Source organism: Colletotrichum godetiae (genome assembly GCF_030913485.1).
Source record: "Colletotrichum godetiae strain CBS 193.32 chromosome Unknown BDP55scaffold_14, whole genome shotgun sequence".
Lineage (NCBI taxonomy): Eukaryota > Fungi > Ascomycota > Sordariomycetes > Glomerellales > Glomerellaceae > Colletotrichum > Colletotrichum godetiae.
The window spans coordinates 94,392-108,242 of NW_026851262.1; the positions used below are offsets into that span (position 1 = coordinate 94,392).

General features: G+C 53.7%; 4 protein-coding genes and 1 non-coding gene across 5 annotated transcripts; 2 read left to right on the forward strand and 3 right to left on the reverse strand.

The window, feature by feature from the left end:
* Positions 1-66: 66 nt before the first annotated feature.
* On the reverse strand, positions 67-2,410 carry BDP55DRAFT_658886 (TAM domain methyltransferase). The gene is made up of 10 exons (XM_060574509.1): positions 2,061-2,410; positions 1,973-2,002; positions 1,829-1,919; positions 1,708-1,749; positions 1,499-1,653; positions 1,403-1,440; positions 1,192-1,329; positions 880-1,128; positions 646-816; positions 67-574 (listed from the first exon to the last, which is right to left on the reverse strand). Exons 1-10 carry the CDS (start codon positions 2,097-2,099, stop codon positions 352-354), a joined length of 1,176 nt encoding a protein of 391 aa, XP_060431305.1. The 5' UTR covers positions 2,100-2,410; the 3' UTR covers positions 67-351.
* An 822-nt stretch (positions 2,411-3,232) lies between these two features.
* Positions 3,233-3,727, forward strand: BDP55DRAFT_658892 (uncharacterized protein). The gene has a single exon (XM_060574510.1). The coding sequence runs from the start codon at positions 3,256-3,258 to the stop codon at positions 3,538-3,540; it is 285 nt and encodes a 94-aa protein (XP_060431306.1). The 5' UTR covers positions 3,233-3,255; the 3' UTR covers positions 3,541-3,727.
* On the reverse strand, positions 3,257-3,337 carry BDP55DRAFT_t127. The gene has a single exon. It is a non-coding gene; the product is annotated as a tRNA-Gly (tRNA).
* Positions 3,728-3,938: 211 nt separating the features above from the next.
* BDP55DRAFT_658896 (NF-X1 type zinc finger protein) lies at positions 3,939-8,005 on the forward strand. The gene is made up of 2 exons (XM_060574511.1): positions 3,939-6,378; positions 6,435-8,005. The coding sequence occupies exons 1-2, from the start codon at positions 4,223-4,225 to the stop codon at positions 7,654-7,656; spliced, it is 3,378 nt and encodes a 1,125-aa protein (XP_060431307.1). The 5' UTR covers positions 3,939-4,222; the 3' UTR covers positions 7,657-8,005.
* Positions 8,006-9,119: 1,114 nt separating this feature from the next.
* Positions 9,120-10,536, reverse strand: BDP55DRAFT_549077 (Alpha/Beta hydrolase protein; the record flags this gene model as incomplete). Its single annotated transcript, XM_060568900.1, has 4 exons — positions 9,120-9,297; positions 9,492-10,130; positions 10,219-10,262; positions 10,426-10,536. The coding sequence occupies 4 exons, from the start codon at positions 10,534-10,536 to the stop codon at positions 9,120-9,122; spliced, it is 972 nt and encodes a 323-aa protein (XP_060431308.1).
* Positions 10,537-13,851: the final 3,315 nt, after the last annotated feature.

The following is a 13,851-nucleotide window of genomic DNA, read 5'->3' on the forward strand; positions in this document are numbered from 1 at the left end:
TTGAACGAATGAGATTAATGACAAGTATCACAAACACAAGCGCGACGGGCTCCGAGTACCAAATATGGGCAGAGGTGCGGAACGCCGCTTGCGCTCCTCCCAGGTCCTTGGGACCCATGTCAATTTGCATATTTAGTAGCCGCCCCCAACTAGTCTAGACTCTCTCCCCAGCATCTAGGTTGTAGCACAATGGTCTTTCAGCTGCTGCAACATGTATGAAAAACATTATGGCTTGCTAGAATGATAGCCTTCCCCCCCTCCCCTTGGGTCTCAAGCTTGACTCTGTGTAAATGCATTCAAGGAAGCCATCAGTGACAACCACGTCACTCTATACCGACACACTTGACAAGTCTACGACTTTTCTTGAGCAGCTGTTGCAGCCTTTGAAGGAGTCACGGGGCTCTTTGGACTTTGCGGGCTCTTCAGACTCTTCGGACTTGTAGATCCAGCAGTCGCAGGCGTCGCGGGACTCGTCGGACTTGTAGCCGCAGGAGCTGCAAGAGACGGAATCTGGGGAGGAGCAGCTGGCGTCTTCTCAGCCTGCGTCTCAGGCTTGCGGCCGACGACGCAGTAGCTGTCCGTCTATCGTCAGCATCTCGAAAGTAATGTCTACCGGCCTGGAAGCAGCAGATCGGGACAACTCACATGCGGAAGTACGCGTGATAGTTCGTGTTCTTCACATCGTTGCGCACGTTGATGAGAAAGACCTCAACCTCCTCTTGTGTCCACTCGAGGACGCGCGTGAAGAGCGCCATGCAGAGAGCATGGAGAGCGCTGCTAAAGTTATCCTGGGTCCAAAGGCCAAGCGTCTTGTACCTGTCCAATAACACTTAGCATGAGAGTCATGAAAAAATGGAGGGTCCGCTGCGATTTGCATACTTAGGATCCTTCGCCCATGGATTAATAGGCCACTTGAACATCTGAACAGAGACGTCGGTAAATCCAACCTCCTCCATGAGACACGACAAACCAGGAATATCGACATAGTCGCAGCCCGCCATGGTTGCGCCTTCTTGGAGCAGGTTGACGTACTCAGCCAAGGCGCAATCCTTGGGGAACGTGTTGTCGTCGGACTGGGGATTGATATCTGCATCTTGAACTTCGAACCACCCGCCAGGGTTGAGGTTGCTGTAAGGAGAGATCAGATGTTCGTTTCTATCCGTAAATAACAAAAAGAGAAGGGACTCTTACTCGTAAGCAGACCTGAAAAACTTCCTCCAGTCGGTGATAGCACCCGTCATGAACCGACTATGGATATAATCAAAAGGTTGCGAATAGGTCCAATCCTCGTCAACGTCGTCAATCTCGAATCTTACATTTGGCGGTGTGCTATTGGACATGGAAAGTATCAGCATGCTCAAAATAGTCCTCTCAAATGATGTTGAGCGATGATTCCTCTTACAACTCTGGCTGAATGGGCGAAAGATCAACCCCATAGACCTAATGATGTATCGAAGTGAGAAATTAGCCAAAAATAAGGCGTAGATAGTTCCCTTACCTCGGCCTCGGGATGGAGTTCGCCAAAGTCAATAGCCCAAATGCCGGTACCGGTGCCGACGTCGAGGACGCGCCCAACGCGTGCTTCTTTATCACACGAGGGTGCCTGCCCCAGTCTCCCACCAATAGTGTAGAGAAAGATCTCGTGTTGCATGTCTAATCACTTTGAGCCAAAGGACTTCAGGATATGTGTAGGAGGGGTGCTGAAACCTAGTCTATCGCTTTCCGATTCATCATTCGGAAGAACGTATTCTAATCACAGAGCACTTGTCAGAGAAAGAGGTTTGCCAATTGACATTAAGGTCAGCTAGAGCGGAGAAGGGAGGCTCACTGCCATCTTTATATCGGTGGTAAGTTCTTCCGTTCTCGATTCTATAATCTAGAATCGAACTGCTGATGCTCGTACTCGACGTGGCAATGCTCTACACAAAGGTCAGATGCGAAGGTGGGAGGTCGGTACTGCATTCTGACTAACCTCGATCTCGGAGCGGTCATCATCTGTTTGCTATAGCAATGTGTTAGTTTCTCACGCGAGGCGACTGATGGAATATTCGAATTCATACCGCGTCTTCGGCAACGATGACTTGTGGTGGCTGATGCATTTCTGGAGATGTTTGCGTAGAGCTGAGCGTTGATTATCGCGGCTTGCCTTGAGACTCTGATTTACCAAACGACCCAACTTCTTTCTAATCCGATGGCAAATGCGACACTGGATACTATTCAGTTACAAAGAAGAGAAAGTGTCAGAGCAGCGGTCAGATTTTCAAGAAAAAAAGATCTGGGGGGTTTGACTTTTTTGTGATGAAGCCAGCGCCCTGGGCAACTCTTTCAACCCCTCTTCTCCTTGTGATGAACTTTAGAGAACATAACCAACAGAGCAAACATGCATATGCATGGCGACGGCGAAGTTGCCTCTTTGCTCACTTACAGGGTACACATGTGGAGATGCCGGCATCTTGAGCGAATTAGAACGGTATCATGCGAGACAACCATGAAGCGACTGTAGCAGAGGATTTCGGGGTCCTCGTCCGCTTCCGGCGCGGCCAAGAAGAGGACATTCATAGGCCCAGTATCGGTCCAGATTAACCTTGATCACCTCTCAAGTCTTTCGTGCACTTGGATGTAAGTCCACCAGAGTGATGATAAGGTATGAACTTCCAGATGGGTCAAAATGATCAGGCAATTGCTAGCCATACGCTATGGGTCGTAACGGGCCGTGAATGAGGCTTCCCGTCCCCATCCGTGATAAGCAGAGGACAATAAGGGCTATCACAAGGTCGGATGACAAGACCTCCTGGACTAGTTTTCTCACAGAGATCTCTAAAGTCAGCCACTTTTGAGTCCGAAACTTACTCTTCCATTCAATGGCATTCGTGGTCTTCACGAGCGCGCAAACTCTGTTCTAGTTGTTCAATATAACACTTTGTTGCAGAGTGTGCACTATTCGTAGTCCCAAGGAGCTCCCCTCCAAAGATGTATAAATTGTTTCGCACATGGTGTACCATATTTTTGAACATTCTAAGCTCTAGCATGAGGAACTCTCCAGAGACGTGGTTTACCTTGAGCGATTGGGATGTACCGGAGAGTTTTCATAAGCTATCGTCCACATATTATGGACCTCTGCTTTAGACTTCCAACTTCTGCCTGGAACTAGATAAACGCGTAGTCTATCTCGCGCACTCATTGACTGAACATTCGACAAAAGAGAAAGAGAAATATCATAGATACTAGAACCTGGACGGCGAAGATGCAAAAAACATGCGTCGAGGGGGAATCGAACCCCCGGCTCCCCGACGCTGCTGGGTGGCAACGGAGAATTTTACCACTAAACCATCGACGCAATTGAGAACGTTGGGGTCTGGCACACCTATAAAGTCACACGAGGATGGCCGCGCGCAAAAAGCCTCAGCAAGCGACGAGACAAACGAAACGTTCAAGCTCGCTCTCCGAATCTCGAGGTCTCGAGACCCCCGTATCTTGAGAAGCCTGTGTTTTGATGATTTGACGGGTGAGAACTCAGACAAACTACCGAAGCAATGTTGACTTGCAAGAGGCAGGGTGCAGAAGCAAACAGCGTATCCACTGAGGCCATTTGCTCTGCGACGAAACATGATCTTCAACCAGCGAAAAGACAGCGGATGATAACCCAAAGCGGTCTAACGCTGCACGAAACATGACTGCAGTCTGCAAAATAATTCAATCATTGAGTCAACTTGAATTTGTCTTAGCTGGCGGCAGATCCGAGCCGCAGGAACGATTGATGGTGACTCATAGTGACTGGACCGGGCTTTGCGTGTGCCTTAGGTGATGACCTCCTGCTTGTTTTGTCAGCCTTACAGCGGGCGAACAGTGGCAGTCGCCACCTACACCTGTCGGGCCCAAGCCCGGAAAGGGACCTTCTCCCAAAATTTTAGCGGGTCCACTCATCCGAACGCTCAACCCGCCCCGTCGACTTCACTCCATCAGAGTCTTGGACTTTCTCTGTTGCGGAATCCCTTTTAAAAGTCGCCTCCCCAGGTCCGGGTACCGAGTGGAAGTGGAATCTTGGATCTCAATCCACTTCGTTCCTTTAACGTTCTCATTTTCTTACGAGGGCGCGCGGCCTCTTGGTTTACTTCCGCCGTCTATTCTGGCAGCACCTGTACGAAGACGCTGTATTTCAAAAAGCGCAATCACGATTTCATCAACACATCATCACATCATCACGCCAGCTCGAGTGTCGAACATGTCGGACGGTGGTGCAACACAGACCCAAACCCAGACGCAGACCCAAGTGGGCTCGTCGGCTGGAGGAGGTTCTCAGCCAAGCCGTAGAGGCAGGTCAGGAAGAGGGAGAGGAGACGGAGGCAACGGCCGTGGTGGCCGGCGAGGTGGCGGCAGGAATGCCAATCCTCAACCCCGGAACCCAGCACAGTCAGCACCGGCTCCTGAAGTCTCAACAGAAAATGCACCCGATTCAGAGCCATCTAGCTCGGGGAGGAGAGGTCGCGGCCGCGGAGGTAATCGGGGCGGCCGGCGAGGTGGAGCGGTCCGAGGTGGTACGGTGTCGGGAACTCAGCGAACGTTCGGAGGCAGCCTGACGACCGCCGCGGATCCAAACGCGTTGGATGCACAGGGACTGAGTGCAGATGCCCCGGACTTCATTCCTGGGCAGCCTGTTGTCCACAGAGGGTACGTTGATAGTCGCCACATCCTAAGACATAGGCTGACGGATATCGTCAGCAAACAAGCTGCCCCGAAGCAAAGGAAGCCGCAGTATCCTTTGGCACCAAAATCTGCAGCTGCAGATTTGCCCACGCGCATCCATGAGGATATCAGCAACGGCCAGTATGAGTGTGTCATCTGCTCCAGTGAAGTGCTGCGGCCATCTCGAGTATGGTCCTGCGGGCTATGCTGGACGGTGCTCCATTTGTCTTGCGTCAAGAAATGGTTCACGAGCCAGCTCAAGAAGGACGACGACACTCGCTCCTGGCGCTGCCCCGGTTGCAATTCTAGTTTAACCGAGGAGCCGAGTGCTCACCACTGCTGGTGCGGGAAGGACATCAACCCTCGAAATGTTCCCGGTCTTCCTCCTCACTCTTGCGGACAGACCTGCTCAAAGCCTAGAGCAACATGTCCGCATCCATGCCCTCTCGAATGCCACGCCGGCCCATGCCCGCCATGCACCCTCATGGGGCCCACACAGTCATGCTTCTGTGGCAAGCACGAAGTGACGAAGCGGTGCACAGAGACGGACTATGGCAACGGATGGAGTTGCAAGGAAATCTGCGGAGACTTGTTGCCTTGCGGCGAGCACTTCTGCGCTACCCCTTGCCACTCTGACTTATGCGGAAGCTGCGAGATTCCCGTGCAGGCAAGATGCTACTGCGGGAAAGAGCACAAGGAAATCCCTTGCGATCGCCGCGACGACCTTCAGATGTCATTCAACTTTGGCCAGGTCTCCAGCTCGGATTCTGAGGATGTTTCTGAGGACAGCTGGTTTGATGGCTCATTCGACTGCGGGGCGACTTGTGGGAGGAAATACGATTGTGGTGTTCATGATTGCGAGAAGACCTGTCATTCGCAGAACGAAGTGCCGGCTCATTGCCCGTCGGCTCCAGATGTTGTCCTTGATTGCCCCTGTGGTAAGACACCGTTGGAAGAGCTCCTCGACCAGCCGAGACAGTCTTGTAAAGACAAGATCCCCCACTGCAAGAAGACCTGCGACAGAACCCTTCTTTGCGGTCACCAGTGCATGGACACGTGTCATACCGGTCCTTGTAATCCATGCTTCCAGAAGCAGGATATTTCTTGTCGATGCACCCGTACTGTGAGCAAGTCTCTCTGCCACCAGGGAGAGATCGCGCCTCCGATGTGTTTCAAAGTCTGCCAGGCCCAGCTCAACTGCAGTCGTCACAAGTGTGGAGAGCGCTGCTGCACAGGAGAGAAGAAGGCAATCGAGAGACAGGCCGCCAGGAGGAAGCACAGACAGCAGCAGGCTCCGGACGAGGTGGAGGCAGAACACATTTGCCTCCGCGTATGCGGAAGGACACTGAAGTGTGGGACTCACCAGTGTTCGCAAATCTGCCACGCTGGGCCATGCCCAAGCTGCCTCGAAGCCGTCTTCGAGGAGATCAGCTGTGCCTGCGGCAGGACTGTCCTGCAACCTCCACAGCCGTGTGGAACCAGGCCCCCTGAATGCCGCTTCGACTGCAGAAGAGCACCTCCTTGTGGTCATCCCACGGTGAAGCATAACTGCCACCCCGACGATGTCGATTGTCCCAAGTGTCCCTTCTTGGTAGAGAAAGCATGCATCTGCGGCAAGCAGAGGATGAAGAATCGGCCTTGTTGGCTGGAGGGGGCTCGATGCGGTCTGCCTTGTGGTAAAAAGCTCAAGTGCGGGTAAGTAACACAGATATCCAACACAACTGTTGTCACATATACTGACCAGCATGCAGTACCCACACATGCAGAAAAGAGTGCCACGGTCCCGGCGAATGCGAAGATGCTGATATTCCCGGCTCTCACTGCGCCCAGTCCTGTGGCAAGACGCGGAAGTCTTGCGATCACTCGTGCCAGGATTCATGCCACGCTCCCTACCCGTGCAAGGAAGACCGGCCGTGCCAGAGCAAGACCTTCATCACTTGCGACTGTCAGCACCGCAAGAAGGAGGTTAAGTGCATGGCCACCAAGACCAACCCGACTCCGGATCGCGACATCCTGAAGTGTGATGACGAGTGCCTCCGTCTCCAGCGCAACCAGCGCCTCGCTGTCGCTCTTAATGTCGACCCGGACCATAATGACGATCACATCCCCTACTCGGACACGACGCTTAAGCTCTTCCGTGAGCTCTCTCACACCTGGGCCCAGAACCAGGAGCGCGAGTTCCGCGTCTTCGCCTCGGAAGCCTCCGAGAAGCGTCTGCGCTTCAAACCTATGCCTTCGTTCCAGCGCGCTTTCTTGCACGCTCTCGCCGAGGATTTCGGCTTCGACTCAGAGAGCCAGGATCCAGAGCCGCATCGCCACGTCTCCATTTTCAAGACGCCGCGCTTTGTCGCCGCACCGAAGAAGACGCTGGCGCAGTGCGTCAAGATCCGCACCGAAGCGGTCAAGACAGCAGCAGCCGCAGCCGCAGCATCATCAGCGGCGGCCGCCGCAGCGTCGGCACCGGAGCCATTCAACGCCCTACTCCTGTCGGCCCCACGCTTCGGTCTGACCATTGACGAGGTCGAGTCCGCCCTCGCCAACCACCTCAAGGCCTACAACACCCTTTCCTTCACCACCGCCTTCCTCCCATCGGAGGAGATTCTCATCCGCGCGGTTCCCGTTACCTCATGGGGCACCACCCCCTCGGCCATCGAGTCCTCCCTCGCGTCCCTGAAACCCCTCGTCGCGCAGACCGTTACCAAGGACGGCATCGCCGCGGCCGCGACAATGGTCCACGCTGACACGAGTCTCAACGTCCTCCGTCGCGATGGGACGTCGGCCAACGGCAGCAGCGGCGGATGGAACGCCGTCGTGGGCCGCGCCGCGGCACAGCGTAGGACGGTTGCGCCCAAGCCTGCCGCCGACGCGCGTCCCGCCAGCGGTTTCGTCAGCTTCTCTAGGCTGGCGCGCAAGAAGGTCGTCGAGGACTCTGTTGCGGATGACTGGGAGGCTGCCGCTGACAGCGATGAGTGAGGCGCGGCGCGGCGCATAAGCTTTTGCTTCGGCCAAGGAAGTTGTGAACTTCTGGTCTCTTGATCTTGGATGCAAGCAAGGAGAGGCCTGGCATGGCGAAGCTTGCAACGTTGTTCGCCTTGCTTCTCCACACCTCCCTTGTGGTTGTGATGATGTGTCTGAAAGGCGATGTCGGAAAGGCAAACATTTGTTATGGAGGATAGACGGAGAACATGGGACATCAGGTTCTCCAGGTATCACCAGCGAAAACAGGATAAAATAGCGTTATTTGAAAGAAATACATGAAAACCGAAAAGCGAAAAAAAAGAAAAGAGCAATGAAACATGAAGAATAGGCCACGAATGTTATGAGTTTTGTGATCTCAATGCAAGAAGTGACGCCATGGTTCTCACCATCTACGACAATCATCACGATAAGCCATCCCTCCTCTTCCGCCCTCCAGCCCTTCTTACCGCCATGAACCCCGCGACATCTCACATCCAACTCTCTGCCACGTCAGAGACACATTTATAGAACGCCGCAGATGGATGGACGGGGAGGAACACAAGCGCAGCCCCCGAAAAAACGAAACAAACCCTGACCCAGCCCGTCCTAATCCTATCCTAACCCCGTCACATCCCTCCTGTCCTCTTCCCAAAATCCGACGAACTCAGCTCGTCGCTGGCAAAAAAAAAAAAAAAAAAAAAAAAAAAACACGGAGAAAGGTGTCATGGATATATATCCCCGCTCTTACGAGCGAGAAAGGCGGCAAGGTTGACCCCGGCTCCGGGCGATCGTGATAAACTCCTGGCCGTCGAGCATTATTCCGCAGATCGTCCCCTTTTCCCCGGCGACCCGGACTTGCCCATTTGACGTTTGCCAGACGTCTGACGGTACTCAGAAAGGGGAAGGCGGGACGGAATGAAGTTCGAGACCGGTGACTGTCAACAGACCTCAGTGTTGTTCGTGGGGATGAAAGTTGTCTGTCAAAGGGCAATTACACAGCCTGGCATCCCTTGCCCTCAAACCCCCGTTGAAGACATGGCCAACCCCAGTTCAGATCAGCATGTCACCATCGCCTCACTCCAAACCTCACATCTTGACTGGTTACTTGGCTACTCGTACTCATTGCTTCATTACATTTATGTTGCGTCTAAGATATGCTGTCGCATCCCGATCCGTCATGGGAGCGGGGGGTATCATTCTTGAAGGACCAAAAAGGTGGTTTAGAGAGGAAGATCACCCGCCGCCGCGTACTGTTTCTCCGTTCCATGCTTCTTCTGTTGCCGCAGTGTATCCAGGTGATCGGCGCCTTCATGTGTGGCGACAAGGGGGCATTATATCTACTCGTTGTCCTTCGTGGATGAACTCCTGCAGTGGAGCCGGCGGGACACGCCTGTGAAGACGGACTGCCGGTCTGCCTCTGCCTCTAGTATTTGAGCCACGTACTGTTGAAACCGTTTCTCGGTTAGCAAGTGCTCGTCCTAGAGGCGCTGCTTCTCCTCCTTGCCTGTCACGCCGGTGACATTGCCAAGAAAGTCCGAGATGGCTTCGAAGTAACCCTCCTCCAAAACACTCGAGTTATGGTCGCCTGCGGGCAAGGGCTTCCAAATTTTTGAGGGCGCGGCAGAGAGTTCGTAAAGTTGGCGCATGTGACGGGGTCTAAGACATGTGTTAGTCTACAAGAGGCAACAGGTGAGACAAGCAAAAAAAAGCCGGTGTAGAGAAAACCATATCAGACTCCATGTCGTAAAATTCAAATCAAGCGTCCCGAAGGACTCATATTTTGTGGGTGGTGACTTGCGATCATCATATGGTGTAGGAGAAACGAGAAGGAAGGGTTGCACGGCACTTACGGTACTATCTCGTCCTGGAGACCAGAGAGAAACAGGATCGGCACGGATGTGATGCTGGAAATGATTGATTCGCTTGGCCAAACCTGGTGGCATAGAAGCGTCAAGTACTTTGCCGGTGGCAATACGGAAGGGATGAGCTTCCGCATGGAGAGGAAGGTGTTCTCCAAGATCAGGCCAGCAATGTCCCCATCTTTTTGATTCTTAGATACCAGTTTGATACTGACAGCGCCGCCCAAGCTTTGTCCGTAAACAATCAGCTTATGGTTGCTCGTCTCTGCGCGAGATCGGAGGTAGTCGAGGGCGGTTTGCGCGTCTAGGAAGAGACCGGATTCGTCTGGCTCTCCTGTTGATAGGCCGTAGCCGCGGTACTCAAGCATGAATACGTTGCAGCCGATAAAGTTGATAAGCATGCGGGCGATTGGCAGGCGGTGGCCAATGTTACCCGCGTTCCCATGGAACATCAGGATGGTGACATTGGAGTTCTTTCCACCACGCGGGCCGCGGATGTAGAATGCCGACAGCTTCTCGCCATCGTTTGTGGGGATGACGAGTTCTTCAAAATCCTTGATGCCATACTGTGAGGGTCTTGGGACATCGGTTCGAGAGTTTGCGGGCATATGCGAGGGGTAGATCAGAGCTCTGGAGCGGCACAGCACAAGTCAGTCAATCTGTTTGGTGAGGGTGGGATAAGGAAGTGTCACATGGACATTGGGGTGGAGGGGCCTACTTTTGCTTGAAGTAGAGGAGGCTAGTCAAGACAGCTGCGATACCCTAGGTAGAAGAAGACAAGTTAGCCTGCAGCACTAGCGAGGCGAGGCAGTCGAGGCACGACCTCGGGCGAAGGCCCAAGAGGAGGGGTTGCAGACAGGAAGGTTAAAATATCGGTGTGAGAAGATGGGTAGCCCGTAGGACGAGGAGGCGGGAATGGCCATACCGTCGAGGCTATGGCTGGTAGCCGCATGTACGCGCCAACAGTACTGAGCATAGACGCCGTCTGCTCGAGGTAACTGTTGGAGGACGGCGATGCTGAATTGGAAGAGGACATGGTTCGAGAGAATCGTGGGCAAGGCGAGAGGGAAAAGGCGGAGGAAAGATTAGATTCGTATTGCTGCTGGACCGTTCGGCGAGCCCTCAGAAAGGAATGGGCCTGTTTGATGGGGAAGGTAAGGCCCGAAGCGAAGAGAGAGAGAGCGGTGCAGAGTCCAGGAGAGAGCGGAGTAGCCTTGCCTTGGCCCTTGGTCGCGGAGGCGGTGGAGGCCGATGCTAGCGGAAAGCAGGTACCTCGGTAGGCAGATTAGAGGGGAGCGGGTACCGCGTGCGTGTTAGGCGTAATCGATTGTCGGCATGAGGCGACTACGGACCTGGACCTGGTACTGGGATCGTCTGGGGCTCTCTTTCTGGATAGAGGTGGGCAGGACGCGGACGGACGAACGAACAAGGGGTCGTGCACGAAGCGGAGGTGGTGGGTGCTTGGTGGTGTACCCTAGCCGCGGGAAAGAGAAAAAGAGGTTACTAGTCGGAACGAAAGCGAGGATCGGAAAGCTGATTTGTGTATTCGGTCGATAGTCAGATGTGTCAGTATCCACAGACGTGCCGTTTGTGAGATGCCGCTAGGTGTATCTAGAGGCAATTAAGGTGTCTGCGCAGGAAGGTCGATATCCAGCTATGCTATGGAGGATGGTATTGACGGCGTGAGAGGTGCGATTGAAGGTGGTGGTAGTGGTGGTAGTGGTGATGGTGGTGCGGTTTGTCTCTAGCAAGGCCGCATGATGCAGGTCAGGAGGGAGCAGTGCTGAGGTGGGATCTGATAGCCGTGCGGCCGTGATGGATGGCCGATGGCTGTCTGCTAAAGAGATGTGGCTGCAGAAGGTTCAGTGCAGACACACGCGGAAAGGCACTGTTGTATGAATTTCCGTAATGTCCACCTGGTCTGGGACTCTGGGTGTTGAATCGTAGGATGATGTTGGGGAGGAAGAGGGGGCTAAGAAGTTGTGGCGGGCCTCCTGAGGCTTGTCGATGCGGCAGGTGACCTGATTTGGCGGTAGGCCGCAGGGCTGCTTTCGGGGGAGCACGGCAAACAAGGATCGCAAGTTGAGAAAGGCTTGCCGGATGGAGCCCAGTGGCGGAGGTAATAATCAATGTGAGAATGAGGAGAGAGTCAAGAGATACGATGTGCGATGCGATGCGATGCGATCGGTAATGATGGTGGGTAGTTCAAGCTTGATAGGTAACAACAAACGAAACGAAGCGACGAGTCCGATGTGACTTCCACTTCCGCCATCCGTTTCTACTTTGAGTTACGTCCGAGAAATAATGGCTTTACTATCCGTCCTTAGGTTCGGAGCAAGTGAGACTGTGGCGGAAGCATAAAAGCGAGGATTGAATTCTTTGAAAGCTTATGAGATGGCCGAGCAACAAGTACGGGAATGATAGGTCGGCAATGCCTCACTGCGACGGGAGCAAACGCGTTCGGGGTCGTGTGTGGTATCATTATGTTTACTTGTAAAACGCGACTAGCATGAAGCAATAGACACCACTCGATCTCCCTGCATGAAGCTTCATCAACAGCCGAATGCCTATATGAGGCAATACTTTGTCTACACATTTGCAGGCTTTGCAAGGTGTAAGATAGGTTGGAACTTACACAGTAGGATAAAGTAGCTCAGGGGGCCATCAATGCGAATGTCACCGCTTTCTGGCGTTGAACTAGACGAATTAGTGACGGGAAGCAATCCTTCATTACATAAGTAGCTTGCATGCGTGACCTAGCGGACTGCTCGTGTTGCTGTGAAAGTATGCAGATGAAGAGGAACTTACGGAGTATTCCCTTTGTACACTATCCGTACTCTGCACAGTAAGGTAGAATGTATTTCATCTCGGACCTCCGGGTGCGCCGTGGGATGACCTAGCGGGAACCGGTGATTGGGTAAAGCCCGGCAGGAAAGGGGGAAGCAACGACGGCGATGGGAGCTTCCCGCTGAAAGACAACCGGCGGCATTCGTGGCTGGAAGTGGAGCTGAAGACGAGCTGTCAACATCCACCTCACTGTTCACCGTTCACCGTCCTACCGCCTACGAACATACGTCTGCCGCCCACAGCTCATTGCACATCGTCATTCACAACAGCGGGGGACCACGTCTTCCATTCCAGAGGAATTGGGGTTCCCGAGCCATCCAGATCCCGCGCCAGAATAAATCAGGACAGGTGAGACTTCCACGGTTTACTTTTGGCTACCTCAAGGTACAGGTGGGTACGGAGTATGGATTTCAATGGTCATGTCTTGACCCCGTCCAAGGTTCGACTTGACCTTTAAGCTTGACCACAAGCTTGGCGTTCCTCCGGCGGGCTTCGGCCTCCTTGCTGTTGACTTGAGGGATCATGAATACCGTCTACTGGGCGTGGAACAACATGATATGTTTCTTGACGAATGGCAAGCCTTCTCAAGCTGCAGCGTTTGACCTAGAATTTCCCATTCGTTCCCGCCTCGCTTTGCATGCAGTGCAGAGCAAACATGCTTTGCAAAAGCTCTGCAAGTCATTTCGGCATCCGCATCTCGGCCCCTCTACGGATACAGTACCACGAGTACTTTGGAATCCACGATCCAACGCCTTGCGTCAGTTCACTGCCCAGAGACGCCGGGGGCCAGGGCGAAGCAAGGGCGTGTGCAGGAGGAGACCGTCCCAACAACGCAAAAGAAAAAGCAAAAGCGACGACGAAAGATCTCCAGCAAGCAGCAAGCGATCCGATTTCTTGCGTAAAGACCAGGCCCTACGAAGTACAACCCACAAAGCCACGAACCTTCCGCAAAGCACGAGATCAGGATCAGGAACAGCTCTTCTACTATTCTAGTCACCCTACATGCAGCAGCGGAAGCTCTTAGCACCCACAGCCGACAATGCCATTGACCAACCCGTCACCAACGCTGGCCGTTGGATCGCTCGTCAACTTAGACGCGCGCTTTGGATGGCCCTGAAAATCTATCTCGTCTTGGGCAAATTGGCGATGCACTGCAACTAGGGGCCCGTCATGCAGCCCGCTAATCACCGTCCCAGAGGACGATGTGACGGCTCTGTGGGAAATACTAGGTCAAGGCCCAACGCGGCGGCAGCAGCCGTTCCGTCCCTCTGGGACGGTCGTCGTCATCTCCTTTGATTCGCGGCGGCATCCAATGCCATCCAGACGGATAGGGGCAGGCACATCTCGTTTGGTCACTCTGGTGAGTATGGTCTCGTCCGACCCCCGGCCTCGCCTGGTCTTGCATGATGTTGCTCGTCCGCAGGAGTCAGAACAGCAGGAAGACGCAAGGTTGAAGTGGTTTTGTCACCCGTGGCCGTGCTGAACCACCCTGGTCATGGAAGAA